The following is a 20,579-nucleotide window of genomic DNA, read 5'->3' on the forward strand; positions in this document are numbered from 1 at the left end:
CTCCTAAGCTCATGCCATCAGCTCCACAGGGCCATTCGCCACCCTTCCTTGGGCCCCCCTTCCGGCTCCCTTGAGCCCCAAGAGCACTTGGCTTGTGACCCAGGCACTTGGGGACTAAGTTCCTTGCCAGAATGCCACATCTGCCAGTTTCTAGGAATGCTGATGGGCTGGAGAAAAAGGAAGGCCCCTCACATCAGGCAGGACATGGCTCCAGTGGGCTCAGCAGAGGCCCGGGCAGCTGTCCCTCTTGATCCTGCTGCCTTGCCCAGGCCAGGCTCATACTCTCCTTTTCTTTCCAAGCCTCTTGCCTTCTTTCCTCTGCCCCAGGGATGGAAACTCCACCAGCTAGAAAGCTGGCGCGCTCCAGAACCCTGAGCAGAGGGAGGCTGGGCTTTTACAGCCAAGAGGAACCTTAGCATGTAGTCCTGCCCACCCCCCTACATCCTTCTTCAACTGTCCTTTTCTCAGCCAGCCCCAGTAGGCCCCAACTCCTCATTTCCAAGCTCTGGGACCCCACACTCACTGTCCATGATGGGGTCCTCCTCGAGGCAGGCAGGAAGCCCAGCTTGCAGCCCCTCCTTCCCCTAAGGAAGGGCCAGCCATGCTGCTCTGCTGAGCCATGGCCTTTGGCTGCTGCACATGGATGGGAGCCACAGGTTTCCTTGGCCACACCAGCAAGTTCCATAGAGAAGGGGGAGGTCCTCCCTTGGTGGCCTTGACCTTGCATTCTTGACCACCTCAGCTCTCCCCCTTTTGGCGCAGGATGGATGGAGTGGGGGCAGGACCCTGCTACTCAAAGTGGTCCACGGGCCAGCAGCATCATATCACCTGAATGCTTTCTAGAAATGCGTCTCAGTCCCCAGACCCACTGGATCAGAATCTGCATTTACAAGATCCCCATTTGGTCCATGTGCACATGAACATTTGAGAAGCCCAGATCTAGCACATTATGCATGGGTATGCACAGAAGCCTTCGGCCAGGCCCAGCAGGATGTGGCCTTGTCCTCATGGGGTGCCTTCAGCAGCAGGGGCTGGGCTCCAAGTCCTCCAGCCCCAGGAAGCTCTGGGGTCGTGGCCCTTTGGAACTGCCTGCGGAAACAGATAGAACATTTCGTTGTCCCTGGGCTGTTTCAGGTCAAATTGCATAGCCTCAAGTTTCATTTAGCAAAAAAGTCAGCCAGAAATGAAATCAGAGCAGCAGGAGGGCCTTCTTCAATAAAATGTCTTGGAAAAGCCACCATTTTCTACATGTGCTCTGAAGACTTCAAACAGGACAGAACCTGTAAGGAGCACAATCCTAGTCCTTTAAATACCCGAATGTTCCGTTGGCTCCAAGAGGCACGGTTTTGACAGTTTCCACCTGGTGACATTTAGAGAACGGTTTCTGAGAAGGCTGAGGGGAGGAAGTATTTGGTCTAACCTGACATTACATCCTCGCTGATTGTTCTCTCTTGTGCCAATATACCATTTGTCTGTACACACTTGGGCCTAAAAATAGCTGCCGGGCTGGGTGTCATTGTGGATGAAGGGCAGCTGCCCCATTTCGTTGGCTTTCAGACACCCTCAAAGCGTCGCAAGGAAATGTCGTCCCAGGGGAATGAGCACAGCTCTTTAAACCCAAATCCCTGGCCAGGCCGGTGAGAGAGAACTCTGCGGCGGGGCCGATGGGGCCGCAGAAAGTGACTCCCTGACGCTGCTACAGTGACCTCTGCGCTAGGGCCACACCGCTTAGCAGCCAGGCCCCTCCTGAGAGTGAAACGGAGCACTGTTCATAATCACGCCAGGCTGGCAGGCATGAACCAGCACCGTCCCGAGCAAAACCCATCCTGTGGCCAAATCCCGCTGGTCAGTTGGCTCCGCCCCTGACTATGAGGACCCAGCTTAAGTTGCTCAGAGGAAGGAAGCAGCAGAGAAGGGGTGAGGAGGGCTCAAGGTGCCGCTTCCTGGGCATCTGTGCTGTCCAGGGCTCCCTGCCCACAAAGTGGTCACTATCGCTGCCGTTCAATGAAGTGGCCTTCTCAAGGTCGCGCAGCCAGCACAGTGTTTGTCCCCAGTTCCCTTTAGGGCAGAGACTGAGCAGCTGGCATTCCCTGGAGTGAAGCAAGCTCAGGGTTCCTCCTTTCCTCCCTGTTGCTCAGCTCTGCCTTTGGCCTTCCCTCCCTCATTTTATGGTGAACTGCGTTTCAGCTGCAGTCCATTATCCGAGAGGCCCTGGGCTTGGAGTCCCACCTGCGGGGAAAGGTGATGTGGGGGTGCCCTATTGACTGCTCCATGCCTACGAGGCCAGCATCCTTACAGGGACTCCTTCCTCCATGTCCCTTCAGCAGAGCTCTGCCGCTGGAGTCTCCCTGGCCCCTCAAGGCGTCTCAGCCCAGCTGATGGATGTGTCAGGAAGATGGGGCCTGAGGCCAGCACCTGCCACCCAGGCAGTCCCAGGAGGCCAGCGGGGCCGTGCGGGGTCCTCTGTGCCCTCCTGGGGCGAGGCTCAGGCCACAGCCCACGGTCACGAGTTCTGCAGCATCTCTAACCTCCCTCTGTTTCTGTGTGTGGTCCACAGCCCGAGACCGAGGATGAGAAGAAGCGCTTTGAGGAAGGCAAAGGGCGGTACCTGCAGATGAAGGCGAAAAGACAGGGCCAAGTGGAGCCTCAGCCCTAGACGCCCTCCTCCTGCACTGGCCCCGGAGCAGCCCCCATCGTCTAATCACTTAGAAGTTACTCCCTTGGCCAAAAACCCAATTCACGTTGAGAGCTGGTGTTGTGTGAAGTATCCGTCTCACAGTGTTAACCTGTACTCTCCTGAAAACCTATACACCAAAGCTTGATTTGTATCATTCCAGTGTAAATGCTACACAGTATTGTCCCAATGCCCAGAGGCAGTCCCTGGAGACCCTGGGAATACTTATGCGCACACTGTGCGGTCTGTAAAGAATCCAGCATCACTAATAAAGCTGCTGTTTGGCTGGACCTTGGTCCTGGGTGGTCGTTTGTCTTGGGGAGCTGCTCTCTCCCTGGGCACAGGATATGGGGGCTGGGGGCTCACCTGCCCGCCTTCTTTCTGGGCCCATGCCCGCCCACCCCTCCCCTGTGGTGCCAGTATCTGTGCATACCCCAGAATGTCAGGCACAGTGCCCACTCAGGTTGGCCTGATGACTTACTGGTTGGAGAGACTCCCTCCTCCTCAGAACCCTGGATCCATGTCCTGGCCCTAGGACCCCTGCAGCATCCCACACACCGTCTCTATGGCTTAGGCAGGATGCCAGCGCTGAGCCTTGCACGGCCTTCCTGTAGATGGGGGCAGGGGGTGCTTGTGAGGACTCAGAGAGGTGACGTGCAGAAAGAGCTGAACTCAGCCTGCCTAGAGGACGGCTCAGAATGTGCGAGCCCTGCCCTGGGCTCTTCTCACTAGAAGTAGCCCTGACACCTCAGCCCTCCGCCCTTGGGAGCAAGAGGCAGGGATTCTGTTGGAAGGAGCCTCCCAGCTGTTGCCAGGGCCCGTGTGCCTGACATGGAAATCCCCCAGCCACTTGGGCAGGGGGATTGTTGGGATGGCTTGTGGGATGGGATCTGAGGGGCAGTGTGTATGAGTTGTGTCACTGTGAGGCTGTGTGTGTGTTGGTGTGTGCGTACACATCTGTGTCCCTGTCTCTGCATATGTGTTTGTGCATGTGTGAAGCTGTGTGCATGCATCTCTCACTGTGTCTGTGTGCATTTGGTCCAGCAGCCTCAAAGGCAGATAAGCTGCCAAGGCCACTGCAGGGGCCAGGACCCACCCCCACCCAAGGCTGAGAAAGATACCCTCCACCTAGCACAGCCAGTAGTGGTGCCTGGGAGTATGTTCCTACCCAGGCTCGTGCCCTAAGCCTGGAGATGGAGACTGGCTGCCAACAGCTGCAGCCTTACCCAGGGCTCCCTCGAGCCCCAGAGAGAGAGAGCGCGCATGCGCGCGAGGCTCCAGATGTGCCGAAACACCCGCCAAGAACGTCGGAATCTGTCTGGGCTGTCGGGCCCCAGTCCCGGCTGACGGGGTTATTTCCTGCCTGGGAGCAGGGGGCGGGAACAAGCTCACCACAGGAGGCCACAGCAACCCCACCCTGCCCCTCGGCCCCCTGGAGGGCCTCCCCAACTCCACCCACACCCTGTGCCAACCCCTGAAGATGGTTGGTGCCCTGGGCTGGGAGCAATGAGGAGGTCTGCCCTGCAGGACAGGCAGAAGGCCCAGCTGGGACCAGCCAAACCAGAGCCTGCCACACAGGCCCCAGCAGTCCTGAGCCCTAGGCTTCCTGAGGGAAGCGGACCCCCAGGGCATCCACTCCTTCATAAGAAAATAGGCCTGGCCTCAGACTCTCTAGTTCAGTCTTGGCTCGGCCACTCATCTGTGTGGCTTTGGGCAAATCAGGTACCTAAAACTCACTTCCCGGGGCAGCTGGGAGGAACCCAGGCTAGTGAAGCACTCAGCCCGAGGCCCGTGGGGCAGAGACATCAGAGGTTCAACTCCCACCTGCCCCCAGAGCCTGCTAAGCCCTGGGCAGCAGGGGGCCAGCTGGGCTGGTAGGCGGACACTTGAGGCCACAGGCCTGGGGCAGGCTGCCCCCTGCCAGCGGGGTAGCAGTGTGGCCCAAGGCTCTGGATGGCTGAATCGCCAGTTTACCTGTGAAATGCCACACTTGATTACCAGCCACCCTGTGCCAGTCTCCCACTGCTGGTGGCCCCTGTCCGCAGAGGGTTCATGAGAGGCCCTGACTGCCCAGAAGCCACACACGAGGAGTACGTGGCCCAGGACTCCCCATTCGCTGGCCCTGCTTCATTGTGGAGTCTTTCTATACAAACACCTTTACTTTTGTCCATAAAACTGACCCAAAGGCCCACCCTGGGCCCCCCAAAAGTTGCTCCTAACCTCCCAGCTGCTCCTGGGGTATGGAGCCGGTGGGGTGCAGGAGCCAGGCTATGGAGTGGTGCAGGCAGCACTGGCTGCATTTGGTTGGGTATGGTCCTGGGCAGGTGCCCGCCTTCCTCTGGACACAGGGCTGCCCACTCATGGATGCTTCCCACATGCATGGGCAAGACAGCACCATGCCGGGCAGTCCAGAGTGACTCCAGAGGCCTTGTGCCCAGGATGTGTGTGTGGTCATGGGCTTCCTAGGAGAGGCAGGCAGGACCCTCTGCCTGGATGGGAGGTCAAGATGCCAGCAGCTGCTCTCTCTTGTGACTTGAGGGGCCCCCATCAAGGGGACTAATGGGTTCCCCTAGATGTCCCCCAGCCTATGGGTGACAGCCTGTGCCCCTACTAGGAGTACTAGGGGGATGGCTCCTGAGGGAGGAGGGAAGGGAGGAGGCCAGGGGTGCAAGATTACAGGTCCTGGCCTCTCCAGCTGTATGGTCATGGTCCCAGTTCACAGAGAACATTTCTTAACCAGTAGGATCCGGGCCACCAGTTGGCAGCCTGGTGGCCCATTCACTTGATTCCCACAGTGGACCCAAGGCCCGAAGTGATTTAAATCCTTAGCTGGCCTAACCTTACCTCTCCCTGACCTGGCTCCTGGCCCAGACTGACTCCCCAGTTCCTAGAAGCTGCTAGTCCCCTGGCCCCCATGTCCTCTCCACGCCCCGCCCCTATTGTTCACCCTACGTGTGGCTTCCTCCGGGGACCTCCCTGAGCCCCTCACCCGTGGCCCTAGGTTCTCATTGTCCATTCTTGTCCCAGCCCCCTTGGCCTCTGAGCCCCCAGAACTCCGGTCTTCCCCAGGCGGCTAAGAGGCGGCGTGAGGAGCGCGGACCCACCCAAGAGGGCAGCCAGGGGCCACGGTGAGGTCCAGGCGTCGGGGGAGGCACCGCCCTCCCTAGGGGGCTTCAGCCTCGAGGCCGGAGGCGGGTGGGGACGGCGCGCCTCCCCGGGGCTGGTCGGGAGCACCGACCCACGGACGAGGCAGCCGGGCGCGCCTCCGAGGGGCGGGGACGGGGCGGGCCGAGGGGCGGGGCGGAGACGCCCGCGGAGGCATGCGCCCTGCTCCGCCCCCCGCCCCCGGCCGCCGGGCGCAGCGAACCGAGCGGCGGGAGAGGAGCGGCGGCGGTGGCGGCGCGAGGGGAGGGAGGAAGGGTGGGAGGGTGGAAGGCAGGCAGGCAGGGAGGGAGGGGCTGCAGGGTCGAGCCGAGCGGAACGGGCCGGCCAGGGGCGGCCCCCGCCAGGATGCCCCGGCCCGTGGGCCGCTCCGCCGCCAGCCACCCCCGCGGCCCCTGGCGGCCCGCGGTCGGCCTGGGGGCGCGGGAGCCACAGCCGGAGCCAGAGGCGGGAGCAGCGAGCAGGAGCCCCGGGCGCCCGAATGCAGGGTGAGCGCCGCCGCCCTGGCCCGGGGGCGGCCAGGCGGGAGGACCCCGGGCAGAGGACCCCCGGCGGGAGGAATCTGGGCGGGCAGGGGCTGTGCGGGGTCTGTCCGAGGGGCTGGGGCACTAATTAGGGCTGCGCATCCCCCACAACTTAGGGACCTTCGGGGTAACTTCCCCGGGGCGACCGCTTTCTCCGTCCCCCCGCCTCCGGGCCTGGCAGCGCCGCCCCGGGGAGCTTGCTTGCAGGGGGCGGGGACGGCCGGTCTGGGGGTTCCAGGCGCCCCCTGCCCAACATAATCCGGGAGTCGTCCGGGGATTGCAGACTGGCCAGCGTCGGGCTCCCCGGGCCGCCGCTCGGACGCGCCCTCGGGGCTAGGCAGGGCTGGGGGCCCCGCTGGGGCAGGACCGGTAGGAAGGGGCGCGCCGGGTCGAGCGGTGGGATCAGAGCACCGAGGAGCCGGAACCGCTGGGGTGGGGGGCGGGCGTGGCGGGTGGGGGGCGTGCCGGAGATGCAGAGGCTCCGGGCCGCGAACCCCGCCCTGGGCGGCGGCAGTGCGCGGCAGAGAGCAGCCTGGGGGCGGCAGCCGGAGCCCGGGGAATCCTTTCAAGTTCTGGGTTCTCTTTGTTGCGCAATAGAGCCCTGGGGCCACGTGGCCTCATTGGCCCGGGGCTGTGACGTCACGCCAGGGCCCCTCCCGCAGACCCTACGGAGGGAGTCTTCTGGGCAGGGTGGGTCCCAGGCCTCTCACACCTGCAGCCAGCCCTGGGATGCGCTGGGAGGAGGAGAGGGTCCCCGGGATCCGGGGAGAGACGGGAAGCCCCATCCTGAATGCTGCGGAAATGAATACTTTTGAGTGTGATGCAGGAGAAACTTCCCAGCAGGGGGCGGCGACACCCTGGGTGGTGGCTGCACTGGCCAGAGCCCAGCCTTGGGGTCTGGCCCAAGTATCCACTGCTCCCTGTGAAGAAGGAACAACAGGTGTGTGATCACTGGGTCTCTGGTCACCAACCTGAAGGAAGGTCTCTCTCTCCTGCCCTTCTCACTCTGCATCACTCCCACCCCAGTGACATTCCTTCCCCATCCCAGGACCACCATGCTCAGGAGTTGTGGGCCCCAAACCCAGGCCTCACACTTCCTCCCTGTTGCCTTGGGCTCCAAGCTTCAGTGTTGCCGTCTGCAGTGTGGGGACAGTAGGATCCATCCTGTAGGGGTAGGAGGCTCAGAAAGACAACCTCAGCTCAAGGGACCAAAAATGCCTTGTTCCTGCCCAGTTTAGGGTTTGAGAGACCAGGATTTTGCTGTCAGGCAGGCGGTGTTTGGATCCTGGCTTAGGCACATAACAGTTTGGGCAAATGGGTTTACCTCTCTCTGCTTCTTGGCATCTTTAAAGATGCTTGACCATCTTTAAAATGCAGGTGATGACAGTGTCCATCACACAAAATCACTGGGACCACTAACTGGGAGGAGCGTGCCTATTCACCGGAGGGTGCTTCTTCCCTCTCCCACAGACTTAGAGCCTTGCCCTGCAGCAAGGCACCATTAGGCTGGATGAGGGGAAGAACTGGCACACCGTGGCACCTTTCCCACCACCCTGCACCAGTGATCCAAAGCTAGGCAGGGTGGGCTGGGGCTGGGCTGGGTCCAGGGTCGCAGGGGTCAGACAGAGCCTGCCTGGGTCTCTGAAGGAAGGCCTCCCAATCTGACAGCCAAGGCGGCCCAATGCAGGTAGCAGCAGATGCTGGCCTACCAGGTGCATGCTGAATCCAGTTTCCTATTTGATAAGGTTTCACTGTTTCACTGGTGTCTGTAGCCTCTGGCCCACAGCAGCACCCATAGTTTGCCTGCTCTGGACCCCTCACAGGCTACCAGGTAGCCCACGGGGCTGAGGGCAGCCCTGTGGCCTCTTTGCCCCTAAAGCTGGACTGTTCCAGGTTCTGATTGGGGTGACTGTGTGTCTGCCCACAGGTCTGAGGCCCACCCACACCTCCAAGTTGTGTGTCTTGGCCCTTAGGAGACAGCATAGCACAAGCGGCTGGGAGGGCTTTAGTACAGACATCTACATGGCAGGCATTTATTGAGCACCTACTGTGTGCCTGGCTCTCTTCTAAGCGTTTGTGCTAGCCTAGCTTATTGAGTACCCACAATGCTTTTTGAGGTAGGTACTATCATGTCCAGCTTACAGATGAGAAAACTGAAGCCCAGCTGAGTCAAGTAACTGGTGGGGAGCTGGAGTTGGAGTCTAGCAGCTTTTCATCCCAGACCGTGAGGCCTCTGTATGCTGAGGTCAAGGAGGTTTGCCAGACACCATAATGGCTGCTGGAGGGTCCAACAGGGCCACCCCACCTCTCACACTAGGTCCAGGGTGGAGAAGCGGAGGCCGCCCTCCAAGCAGAAGCTGAATGTTTGGGAAGGAATTTCCCTGTCCCCAGAAGTCTTCCCAGCCCCCTAGAATGCCCTCAATGGGCACTGGTGTGGTTCAGAACGGACTCCTCCCCTGGGTCAGGGGTCTGGGGCCGGCCCATGGCAGGGGCACAAAGATGAATGAGACACGTCCTTAGAAGTCCCTCCGTGTCCAGGTGGGTCAGGCCACAGACAGACCAAAAGAACTCCAGACAAGACAAGCAAGGGTGCCTGGCAGCTGTCTGGACAGTGTGCTTCCCCTGCCACGAGCGCCAGGGGCCTGCAGTGTCCTGTCCACCCGGAGCTGCAGCGGAGATTAAACAGGCTCTCGGGTGAGAAGGGCCAGGTGTGGGTAGAGCACACAGTAGGCCTCCACTTAGCATTATACTTTTCCCCACGCTGTCTGCCTCAGGCTGTGGCCAGAGGGACCTGTGGTGGGGAGGCTCACATCAGAGGGACCGGCCAGAGCTCTGCACAGGGAGGTGGCTGAGGGTGGGCGGGCTGGGAAGGGGGAGCAAGGGCCTCACAGCCCGGCCCTCTGGCAGGATGGGGCACCTCCCCCATACAGGCCTCCTGCCCAGCCTTTCATGTCCATAGGCTGTCGGGAGTTCCTCGGGGTCAAGGTCTGGTCCTTGGGGTGTCTCCAGGCCCATGGTGCCTAAGCATCCAGAGTATCATGCTGCCCTCCATCCAGAGCACCCACTGTGTGCAAGACCTGGCCCAGGGCTTTAGAGACGTAGCATCTGTCCACCCCAGCCTCCTTCTGGAGGAAGCATCATCGTCCCCATTACAGAGGAGGACGTGTGGGACCTTGCTTGGGCCACACAGCTAGTATGCTGGTTGAACCCCAGCCTGTGGTACTGCCAGGGCCTGCCAGGTGTGCCCCCCATGGAAAGTCAGCTGGAGGCTGACCTGGACAAAGCAGGCTGTCCTTTCCCAGGGTAGGCATGAAAGTGGTCACCAGGTCACCTCTACCTCACAGAGGAGCTTTAGGGGGCTCTCCCCCCAGGCACATCTTCATTTGGCCAAATGGAGGGGGACAGATGAAGGTGAGGGCCCCTGTCGTACACTGGGGGAGCCTGTGGGCTGTGCGAGGATTGGGACTGTTTGATGGTGAGAGGGCTTATTCTGAGACAGGCTACACATGGGGCAAGAATGCCGTCTAGGCCCAACCTGGCTGATCCCTGAGGATGCAGGCGGCCTGGAAGGAAGTGCAAATTCTACACCTTGACCAGGAGCAGGTGGAAGTGAGGGAATGTGCTCTTATTAGGCACCCCTGTATATATCCCCTGGGTGCCAGGGGCATGGGCAGGAGGCCTCAGATTGTGGAGAGGAGGGCAGCAAAGCAGCCCAGCCCAAGCCAGGACCAGACAGGTGATGGCGCATCAGGGGACCGTCTCCATCTCCCACTCTCAGGAGCCCTAAGAGCTTTAAGGCTGTAGCCAGGGAGAGAGTTGCTGAGTGCTCATTGGCTTCCTCCCCACTGCAGATGCTCATGGTCCCTGGTGTCCTCAAGCCTCATGTGAGGGCTGCTGCTCTGAGCTGAGGCCTGGCTCCGAGGATGCCCCAGACGCCGGCCAGCTCCCGTCTGCATCATGAGTGATGAGCGGCGGCTGCCTGGCAGTGCAGTGGGCTGGCTGGCATGTGGAGGCCTCTCCCTTCTGGCCAACGCCTGGGGCATCCTCAGCGTGGGTGCCAAGCAGAAGAAGTGGAAGCCACTGGAGTTCCTGCTGTGCACGCTTGCGGCCACCCACATGCTCAACGTGGCAGTGCCCATTGCCACCTATGCTGTGGTGCAGCTGCGGCGGCAGCGCCCCGACTACGAGTGGAACGAGGGCCTCTGCAAGGTCTTCGTCTCCACCTTCTACACCCTCACCCTGGCCACCTGCTTCTCCATCACCTCCCTCTCCTACCACCGCATGTGGATGGTCCGCTGGCCCGTCAACTACCGGTGAGCTCTTGGGCATGTGCAGGCATGCACTTGAATATCTGGTGTTCTTAGAGAGGGGGACATGTGGGCATGAGCAGGAAGACATAGCTGGTGTACCTGTGTGCACAAATGGTCTCGGCCTGGTGACGGTGCCCCCAGTAGCATGCCACACCTGTGTTGTGCAGGGGGCATGCACATGTAGGTGTGCAAGGGTATACACGGTGTCCCATACAGAAATGCTTGGTGAGAGGGACGTGCGATGATGTGCGTGAGTGTCCCCTGTGCAAGGGACAAGGCCCTGCCATGCTGGTTGTACCATGACTGTGATGCACTGGGGGGCCGGGGTGGTTGGGGATGCTCTGCAGGTCCCTAGGGCCTGGAGAGACCCTGTGAGTGATGCCGGGTCCCTCTGTCCTGCCTCTACCCCATGCCAGGCTGAGCAACGCCAAGAAGCAGGCGGTGCACACGGTCATGGGCATCTGGATGGTGTCCTTCATCCTGTCAGCCTTGCCTGCCGTTGGCTGGCACGACACGCGTGAGCGCTTCTATGCCCACGGCTGCCGCTTCATCGTGGCTGAGATCGGCCTGGGCTTCGGCGTCTGCTTCTTGCTGCTGGTGGGCGGCAGCGTGGCCATGGGCATGGTCTGCACAGCCATCACCCTCTTCCAGACGCTGGCTGGGCAGGTGGGGCGCCGGGCCGACCGCCACGCCTTCACTGTGCCCACCATTGTGGTAGAGGACGCACAGGGCAAGCGCCGCTCCTCCATCGATGGCTCTGAGCCTGCCAAAACCTCACTGCAGATCACAGGCTTGGTGGCCACTATCGTCATCATTTACGACTGCCTCATGGGCTTCCCCGTGCTGGTGAGTGACGCTGTCGGTGGTGGGAGCCTGTCAGGGGATCTGGGCTCTGGGACAGCCCTGCGGCTAGGCACGCTCCGGGCATTAGGTGGCTAAATCCTCACACTCAGTTCTTTGGTGGGGGGGGGGCATTATCATCATGCCCATTTTACAGATTTGGAAACCGAGGTTCAAAGAGGTAAAATGCCCGACCTAAAGTCAGGGCAGCCTTGGTGGGATGTTAACCCATGTCAGGTGACTGCAGAGAAAGTCAAGGTCTTTCTGCCACACCACAGGGGACTTTCTTCTCCTCACCTAAGACCCATTCACTGCAGGGGTATGGAAGGTGGGGTTACATGCCCACAGACTTCCTGGTGGGTCCAGGTCCCAGGATGGACAGAGTGGGGCCCTGGTGTGGCCAAAGCAGCTTTGGTCCTGAATAAGGAGGCGGGGCAGGCCTTGAATGTCTGCTGGGGAGTTGGACTTGATCCCAGGGGTTCAGGAAGGTCAAGGTGAGGGCTGGTCTGAGGAAGGCCCTGCCAACAAGGGTCCAAAGTCCAATAATGCTGTCTAGGGTCCTGCCTGTGAGGCTGGCCCTGGGCCTGGCCCAAGAATGAAGTCTGGACTCAAGAGCCAAACCCTCCCACCCACAGAGCTCCAGCTCAGCTCCCTGAAGGGTCTGGAGTGGGATAGGAAGGGGGCTGACGTCCCTCCCTCAGCCTTGAGGTCCTTGGCTGGACCAGCCCAGAGGCTTTGTCTGAGCAGCTGGGCAGGGCTGTGTCCCTGTAGTCATTGCAGGACATGAGTTCCAGCAGGTGACGGATGGGGTGGCAGCCTCAGAGTCAGGGACATGCTGCCCCACCCCCGGTGGACTGGCACGTCCCCAGTACAGGATCCGCCTGTGTGCGGTGGGGCCCAGCGTCCCCAGTCCCTGCGCCAATGGAGGGAAGGAGTGTGTGTGAAATTGCAGAGCCAGATGGCAACTGCAGGGGGAGAAGGGCCTCCCAGCTTCTCTTCAGGGCAGGGAACGTGGGGAGCCTGCTCCGTGCTGTAGGCCTGGTACGGTGTCTAGAATCTTTTCCCCACCCTTCGGGGTATTCCTGGCCCATTTCACAGATGAAGAAACTGTGCCCCAGAGAGATTTAGCACCTTTATGAGAGTCACATAGCTCATGTGGCAGAACCAAGGCGAGGTCTACGTCATGCCCACCTCTGCTTTGATGGGGGAGTAATTAAAGGTCACTCTGGGTCGGGGAATGAACTCTCCTGGGAGAGGAGGAATGAGGGGTCCCTGGGCAGTGACTCAAGGCCGCCTGGCTGGACCCTCTGAGCCTCAGAAACTGCTCTCTGCTTCTTCTCCTCTGGGGTCCAAGGCCTAGACCCCCAGAGGAGGGGCAGGGCTGAGGCGGCCAATGGCCATGGAGGAGCCGGGATGGCCAAAAGCTCCCTGAACTGGGAGGCCTGAGACCTGCTTCTCCAAGCCTCAGTTTCCTCTTCCCAAAAGCGGGTGGTAATCCATGGCCCCACCTCTCTCCTCAGGCCCCAAGGAGGGTGACATGAGGAAAGGCAGCGCTTGCTCGGTACACTGTGAAGGGCTGTGCACATGCGGGGTTATGACTGTTCACCTTGGCAGCCAGCAGGTCTTGGTGGGCAGGGACTTCTGCCCTCACACTCTGGTTCTTTCCTGACTCAGACCCCAGAGCTCTGTCACCTCCTCCCTGTCCTCCTGCTGCTCCGGCAGGTGGGCCATCAGACCTGTGCAGCTTCGAGGACTGAGGCTGGGAGGGGGACTGTGAAGGGGTCCTGCCTGGTGCCTGGTGAGCCCTGTGCCTGCAGGTGGTGAGTTTCAGCAGCCTCCGGGCAGACGCCTCTGCGCCCTGGATGGCACTGTGTGTGCTGTGGTGCTCCGTGACCCAGGCCCTCCTGCTGCCCGTATTCCTCTGGGCCTGCGACCGCTACCGTGCTGACCTCAAGGCCGTCTGGGAGAAGTGCGTGGCCCTCATGGCCAACGACGAGGACTCGGACGATGGTGAGGATGGCCCCCAGGAGAGTGGCATCTGGGTGAGGTGACAGGTCAGCTGGATAACAGCTTCAGGTGACCACCCATGGCACTGAGGTGACCCTGTCCTCAAATGCCAGGGCCCCCATGTTATTCCCCAGATGTGCGTGAGCCCCTGAGGGAGCCAAGCCTGGTGTCCTACAGGGCATTTTCCCATCCAGCCTGGCTGCCCCCACCGTGCTGGTTAATCAGATGTTCTGGTTAACAGAGTGGCTGCAGACACCAGACTGAACTCCAGCGAGCTTCCGGGACCACCTCCCAGCCTTAGGGTCCCCAGTGAACTGGCCCCTGGCCTCCTGTAGACCCACGTCCTGCCTCTCCTCTCCCCAGCAATAACAGCGTTGCCCTAGGCTGACTCCTTGCTGCATACCAGGACCATCAGACCTTTGTGTGTATTTAGTGCCCCCAAAGCTGTTGAGGTAACCTCAGGTCCGACCCCCAGAGGGAAGGAAACGCTCATAGCTGAAAGGTGGCAGAGTCGTGATTTGAACCCAGGGCCCTGCCCTTCCGCTTTTCCACTAACCAATCCTCTGCCGTGCGTGTGCCTGTGCGGGTCCCTGGGATTCACTCCCAGATGCCCCCAAGTTTCCATGGCCCTAAGCTTCTGCCCCACCCTGCAGATACCAGCCTGGAGGGTAGCGTCCCCCCGGACCTGGTGCTGGAGCCCTCCCTCGACTACAGCCATGGGGGCGACTTTGTGGCCCTGGACAGGATGGCCAAGTACGAGCTCTCTGCCCTGGAGGGCGCCCTGCCCCAGTTCTACCCGCTGCAGCCGTTGCAGGAGGACAAGATGCACTACCTGCAGGTAGGGACAGGGCAGAGCTGGGGACACTGGATATGCGAGTGGGAGGTGTCCTGACCTCCCCTTGGCCTTTCCTCTCTGAGCCCATCTCAGGCATGCCACAGCTCCAGAGGGCTGGCCCCAGGTCACAGAGCCTGTGCAGGTTGGCCCAGGCAGGGCACCCCAGTCCCTGTCTCCATGTTCCCTTGTGCTCTGGGAAAGTAGTCCACCTGGCACCCATGTTATTTTCTTGGGGCCCAGCACCCCCCTCAAGGGACCTTCTCTCCAACCGACCCAAGCTACAGACGACCACACTGAGGCTCGGAGAGATCTCCACTTGACCCAAATCTCACAGCTCTGGACCAGGATGCCCTGGCCCGCAGGCCGCCCTGTCCCGTGCGCAGAGGCGGCGGCCCCAGAGGAGGGCAGCCGGAGTAAGCCCGCTGTCCCGACAGGTGCCGCCCACGAGACGCCTCTCGCACGACGACGCGGACGTGTGGGCCGCCGTCCCGCTGCCCGCCATCCTGCCGCGCTGGGGCTCCGGCGACGACCTGGCCGCGCTCGTGCTGCCCGCCGCGCCCGAGCCGCGCCGCGGCGGCCTGCTGGCCTTCGCCGAGGACGCGCCCCCGTTCCGCCCGCGCCGCCGCTCGGCCGAGAGCCTGCTGTCGCTGCGCCCCCCGGCCCTGGACGGCGGCCCGCGCCGCGCCCGCGACTCGCCCCCCAGCAGCCCGCGCTGCCGCCCCGGGCCCGGCGCCCGCTCCGCCTCGGCCTCGCTCCTGCCCGACGCCTTCGCGCTGACGGCCTTCGAGCGCGAGCCGCAGGCCCTGCGCCGCCCGCCCGCCGCGCCCGGGCCCTTCCCCGCGCCCGCCGGCGCCCAGCCCGACGAGGACGCGGCGCCCCCTGGCGGTGGCGGCGGCGGCGGCGGCGGCGGGCCGCGGAGCCCAGAGCCACGTCCGACTGCGCACGCACACGCGGGGCCCTTGCGGTCCGGCTTGAGCGCGTCGTGGGGCGAGCCCGGGGGCCTGCGCGCGGCTGGCGGCGGGAGCAGCAGCAGCTTCCTGAGCTCCCCCTCCGAGTCTTCGGGCTACGTCACGCTGCATTCGGACTCGCTGGGCTCGGCGTCCTAGGGCCCGCCGGCACTCCCCGACCCTCGCCAGGCAGGCCGGCCGCCCACGGGGGCCAAAACACCAAAGATGCCACCCTGTCCAGGCTCGGGGTTGGGGGCCACGCTGAGCCTGCCAACAGCACCCGGACGTGTGCCAGCCCTCCCAGGGTGATGGGGCAGTGGCTCTCTGCCGGCCCTAGGAAGTGGGCATTGTCTGGAGGGGTGATGACTGCCCTGGACTGCACTGGGCACAGACCAGCCACTGGGCACGGCATCTCCCAGCAAAGTGAGGCTGGGCTTGCGTAAAGGCAGGCTCTGCACGCCCAGCTGCATCTTCCCTAGCGCCAGGACAGCTGGGCTGGGGGAGGGAGCCCAGGGACAGGGCCACTACCAGACGGAACAAAGGCTGGCCTTGCAGGAGCAAGAGCCACCGGACTGCACCCGGCTTTCCGCTCTGCACTGTAACTCTGTCATCTCAGGGGGTGGGGTGCAGAGGGTTTCTAAGCACAGGGGTCTTCAGAGCCTAAACAAGCTCTCCCAGCAGGTCTCCCTGCTGACCTATTCTGTCTCGGTTTCTCCATCTGTGATGAGCAGGTGACCGTGTTAACTCTCAGGACTGTTTGGAGAAGTCTCCTGGTCCGTGTGTCCTGGCCACTGAGTGGAGAGGGCATGAGAGATAGACTAGTGCCCTCCGTGGGTCCTTGGTGGGGGTCAGCCTTCAGTGTGTTGCCTGGTGTGGCACCAGGCCTGAGGCCTCCCACTCTCAGTGCCCCCGGCCCCCTTGGGAACCCACTCCCCACTCAGCTAAAGCACAACACTTCTGCACCGTCACCATCGGCACCACCCCACCTTGACCACCACTGGGATCCCCATCCTTGTCACTCCACCATCACAGCCTACTCTCACCACTTTGGCCACCTCTGTGACTCCCACCACAAAGGTCGTGGTACATGGTGGGAAGAACTGAAGCAAAGGGGGGGGGTGGGCTTCCTTATCCTGGCATCTATCCCCAGCCTCATCCCCAACCCGTGCAGGTCTAGTCAGGAAGGGGTCCTGGCTAGGAGGCCTCCCAGGTTCTGGGTTTAAGGCCTGGTCCCTGGCAAAGGTTCTCCTCCACCCTTGGGGTAGTGCTCTTTGCTCTCCCTCCTGGGAAGACCCCTTGCAGGCCTGGGCTTTTCCATGGGCCCTGTGGAGGGGCCTGCTGGGTCTTCTGTGGAAGAAGACCCTAGATTCAGGCTAAGAAGAGGCCCAGGAACAGCTGTGACCTTGAGCTGGAGGGACAGGGGCTAATGCAGAGGCTGTCTCATCCTGGCCCCTGCCTCCATGCAGTAGCCTCAGAACATGAAGACCTGGAGCAAGTTCCAAGGCCAGCAGGGAGCCTGCCTGTGCCGTGTTCCCGCCTGCTCTGCAACCTGGAATTGCAGCACTGCCTCTGCCCTTCCCATGGCAGAGCCCACCTCCTCACCCTCCAGGTAGAGTCCCAGCCCCAGAAGAGGCCTCTGGGAGAGGGGAGGAGGGGGACTGCCTGGCTCCGTCTCTGCTTTGGAGGCCCCTCCAGTCACTGGCTGTGGGTAACCTGGGGGGAGGAGCTGACTACAGGTGAGCAAGGCTGGGGACTGCTTTCCAGCCCTAGCCATGGGAGGGGCCACCTCTGGCCAATGCTGCTGTGCCTTCATGGACCAACATGTCATTTAGGGGCAGAGGTCATCAGCTGGCCACTGTCCTCCCCTCGGGCTGGCCCATTTGTCATCCTTGGGTTTTCACTCTGTGTATTTCATATCCAATGGCAATACTTGCACGGGGACATGGTACTCCAAAGTCCCTCCAGTCCTGGTTTTTACAAAAATAAAGAGGAGGGAGGACCCAAGCGGACGGCCCTGGGGCCTGGGGCTCCCTGTCACACTCTGCAGCCTCCAGGCCTATTTGCTGCGGTGATAAGCAGCTTGACCCCGTGGCCATCGTAGGGAGCTCTGTCTTCATACCACCACCCAGCCCAGAGCCAGGGATCCGTTTGTAGTTTTTTGACAACAGTATTTCTCTTCTGTACAGAATCCAATAAAAACTTCCTATGTTTTGCACCCGGCATTCCTGGGCTGGTTTCGTGGAAACACCTTCCAGCTGCCCCCAAATGTCTCTCCTTCTGGGTCCTGAATTCCTCCGCTAGAGCCCATTCCTTTGGTTCGGGCTAGTCCCTTTACGCAAGTGCTGCGGCGCCACCTAGCGAGTGAGTCGTCGCGGAGCAGCGACAGGATGGAGCGTTGGGGTGGGCACCAAAGCCCTAATAGCAGAAACAGCCCTATGAGTGCAGGTGGCAGCCTCTGCCCCGAGGATGCCTTCAGGGGCCGCTAGCCCCTGTAAGGTTGATTCAGGAGCGAGAAGGGCAGAGCGGTTGGAGCTGGGCCTGGGGGAGCCAGACCTGTTGTGCCGGATGACCAGTCCGCCCGCAGGTGTTGGAATTTCGGGGCCGTGCCCTGGGTCCCCGGTGCAAGATCGCCACCCAGTGGCTGGCAGAGGGATTAGTGCTGGAAGCCGAGGCTGGAGAGGCCGCCTCGGAACTGCCACAGCCGGGACCACCTCCCACGCCCGCGCTCCAGAAAGCTCGCTGGGCAGGGTAGGGGGGCCGGGCCGCCCTTTGCCTGCAGTGTGACCAAGACGGGTTTAGCACACGCATGGCAGGGGCAGTCCAAAACGAGAAGTGTTTTATAGAAAGTTGACATTTGTACTAGATATAGTGGGAGAAATTAGAACCTTCGTGGTCTCTATACCCATTTCACAGGTTCGCACTGTTTTTATCTGAATTTCAAGCTGCTCGGAGAAAGTGCCAGGATATCTTCCTGGGCTTGGCGCAGGATCCCTGTCCCCCATCCCCAGGCTGTCCTTCGTGTGCCGGGACCCCCGGGCTGGAGTCTGAGCACAGCATTGACGCGTCATTTTCAGACAAACGGACAGGAGCAGAGCGTTCCAGGGTTGGTGAGGGTCGTGGGCTCCCTGGCAGCCCAACAGGTCCGGAGGCAGGGGTGCTGCAGGGCCGGGGCCTTGACTGCAGACCGGGGAGGTCTTTGTTGAGTGGAGAGCGGGGGCCCTCCCACGAGAGGAGCCCGGGTTTGCTCCAGCGGCCCTCAAGCCGGCCTTATGGCGCGCGTCATCCCTCCCAAGAACCGCGCGGGGCGGGGCGGCGGGGCGGCGGGGCGGCGGGGCGGTGGGGTGGGCGGGCCCCCGACCGCACGCCAGCCCGACAGGCCACGCGGCGTGAGGAGGGGGTGGGGATCCGTGGAAGCCAGAGGGTCCGGGGTAGGGGTGGACTGGGGGCCCCTCGCCCGCGGGGCGGGGCCCCGGGCGCTTTGTGCCGGTGGGAACCGGGCGTCCCCGGCCAACTGAATGGGCCGGGGCGGGGCAGCGATTCTCCTCGCTGCGAGGGGTCCGCTCTGCGCCGCTGCCAACGGCGACCTTCTCACCGCAGCACGGCAGCGAGGCGGGGGCGGGGGCGGGCTGCCTGCCGGGGGCCCTGGGAAAGGGGAGCAGCCCAGGATACCCCCTCCCAGTCCCACTAGAGGGTGGGAGAAGGAGAGAGAGGGTCCAGCCTGAGTAGGTGGGGCTGAGGTGGGGGGTGGATCATGCCTAGACGCACAGACCCGCGTCCACGCGTGGCTCCTTGTATTTCCCCGAGTTCGCGAGTACGCGGCACCCTCCCCGCCACTCCCACCCTGGGACCAGGACAAACGACCGGGGTCCCGGCCGTCACCGCGAGCGTGCTCAAAACAGTCTCTGCGTCCCCGGGCCTGACGGGGGCCCCCTTGAGTCCGAGGCCGCGCCGGGCCTCACCACGGCCGCCACACGCGCAGCCCAGGCCCGGGGCTCTCGGCCAAGCGACGAGACGCCGGCTGCGGCTCCGGGACGCTGGTGGACGGGCCGGGGAGACCTCCAGGGAAGAGGAGTCGGGATGGCGGGGACCGCGAGCCGCCGGCGGCCGGATCAGGGGCCCAAACGGCGGGAGCGCAGGAGCCGCGTCTCGCGGGCGCCTCGAGGCCCGGCCCGGCGCTGTCCATGGTGCTGCCACCCGCACCCTCGTGCACCAGGTGGCAGCGCAGGCCGCCGCCGCCCTCCTCTCCGCGCCGCCGAAGCTGGCTGACGCCAGGCAGACAGCCGCGGAAGCCCGACGGGTACTCGGCTCCGCTGGGAACAGGCCAGAGCTCTGGGAGAGGGAATCGGACGGGAGAAATGTGGAGGGCAGGGGAAAAAAGGAGAGAGGAGGAGGAAAGGAGAGGTGTAGAGAAGAGAGAGAACGGGAGGGGAGAAGTGTGAAGAGGAAGAGAAGGGAGGGGAGAGGAGGAACCCTGAACGTCTCCGCCGGGGTCCAGACCTTCGTCCACCCGGACTACAACTCCACAGCCAGCCAGGCCTTTGCTGCTTCTCCCCTTCCAGTGATTTGGGGCCCGCTCCTCACTCGGCTGCCCCCTGCCCTGAGCTTTCTTTTCCACCCGTCCCTTCTTTATCTGGCCTTGTAGTAACCATGGATCTGACCCTACAAGTCCCCCCCTGCTCCTCACCCCACCCACTCCAGGACCCCCCCTCTACCTTGCACCGCATTCTGAAGACTTTTCATGTACTTGACGCTCAGCTCCAGTATGTCTGCCTTCTCCAACTTGCGTTTCCGGATCTGCGGATCCGTGGAAAAGGCTCTTAGCTGGGCAGCCCGTTTGGAGAGGATGAGGTTGGGGATCGAGTCACCCCCCCCCACCACTACCACTGCCACCACGTCCCCATGTCTCACCTGGTGCGAGTAATGTTTCTCCAGCAAGGACTTGAGCTGCTCCAGCGACACATTGATGCGCGCCCGTCGCTTCTTCTCCATCAGTGGCTTGGAGATCTGTGCAGAGCGGCTGTTAGAGGGCAGGGCCACGGCACTCTCACCCTCTGCCCCCGTCAGCCTCGGCAGGGCCCCCACCCCATGCCCCCAGGACCCCAGACCTTGCGGAAGCTGCCGGAAGAGGGACCACCAGAACAGCCCTGGGTCTCGGGCTCGGTGCCCATGTTGTCGTATCTGTGCCCTCGGGAGGTGGTGCTGCCTTTTTATAAAGGGTCCCTCGTTTACATGTCAATGAGGTGCTCCTGGACTCGAGGAACCCTGAGGGGGAGGGGATGA

At 62.3% G+C, this 20,579-nt stretch overlaps 3 protein-coding genes across 7 annotated transcripts in view; 2 read left to right on the forward strand and 1 right to left on the reverse strand.

Annotated features, from left to right (window-relative positions):
- The window catches only part of ACOT7 (acyl-CoA thioesterase 7), a 115,619-nt gene extending 112,655 nt beyond the window's left edge, over positions 1-2,964 (forward strand). For all 4 annotated transcript variants that reach the window (XM_070603991.1, XM_070604006.1, XM_070604011.1 and 1 more), the window contains one exon: positions 2,558-2,964. In XM_070603991.1, coding sequence (XP_070460092.1) covers positions 2,558-2,656 — 99 coding nt within the window. In that variant the 3' untranslated portion in view covers positions 2,657-2,964. The remainder of the gene's footprint in view (positions 1-2,557) is intronic.
- Positions 2,965-6,112: 3,148 nt separating this feature from the next.
- GPR153 (G protein-coupled receptor 153) lies at positions 6,113-17,514 on the forward strand. Of its 2 annotated transcripts, XM_070604079.1 has the most exons (7): positions 6,113-6,324; positions 8,899-9,054; positions 10,212-10,673; positions 11,087-11,516; positions 13,328-13,520; positions 14,171-14,355; positions 14,787-17,514. In XM_070604079.1, exons 3-7 carry the CDS (start codon positions 10,318-10,320, stop codon positions 15,456-15,458), a joined length of 1,836 nt encoding a protein of 611 aa, XP_070460180.1. In that variant the 5' UTR covers positions 6,113-6,324; positions 8,899-9,054; positions 10,212-10,317; the 3' UTR covers positions 15,459-17,514. The 2 variants fall into 2 exon arrangements, with proteins under 2 accessions (XP_070460180.1, XP_070460174.1); XM_070604073.1 differs by lacking the exon at positions 8,899-9,054.
- A 1,740-nt stretch (positions 17,515-19,254) lies between these two features.
- HES3 (hes family bHLH transcription factor 3) lies at positions 19,255-20,288 on the reverse strand. Its single transcript, XM_008532263.2, has 3 exons — positions 20,208-20,288; positions 20,012-20,093; positions 19,255-19,628 (listed from the first exon to the last, which is right to left on the reverse strand). The coding sequence occupies exons 1-3, from the start codon at positions 20,286-20,288 to the stop codon at positions 19,255-19,257; spliced, it is 537 nt and encodes a 178-aa protein (XP_008530485.2).
- Between the last annotated feature and the right edge of the window lie 291 nt (positions 20,289-20,579).

Source organism: Equus przewalskii, chromosome 2 (genome assembly GCF_037783145.1).
Source record: "Equus przewalskii isolate Varuska chromosome 2, EquPr2, whole genome shotgun sequence".
Classification (NCBI taxonomy): Eukaryota; Metazoa; Chordata; class Mammalia; order Perissodactyla; family Equidae; genus Equus; species Equus przewalskii.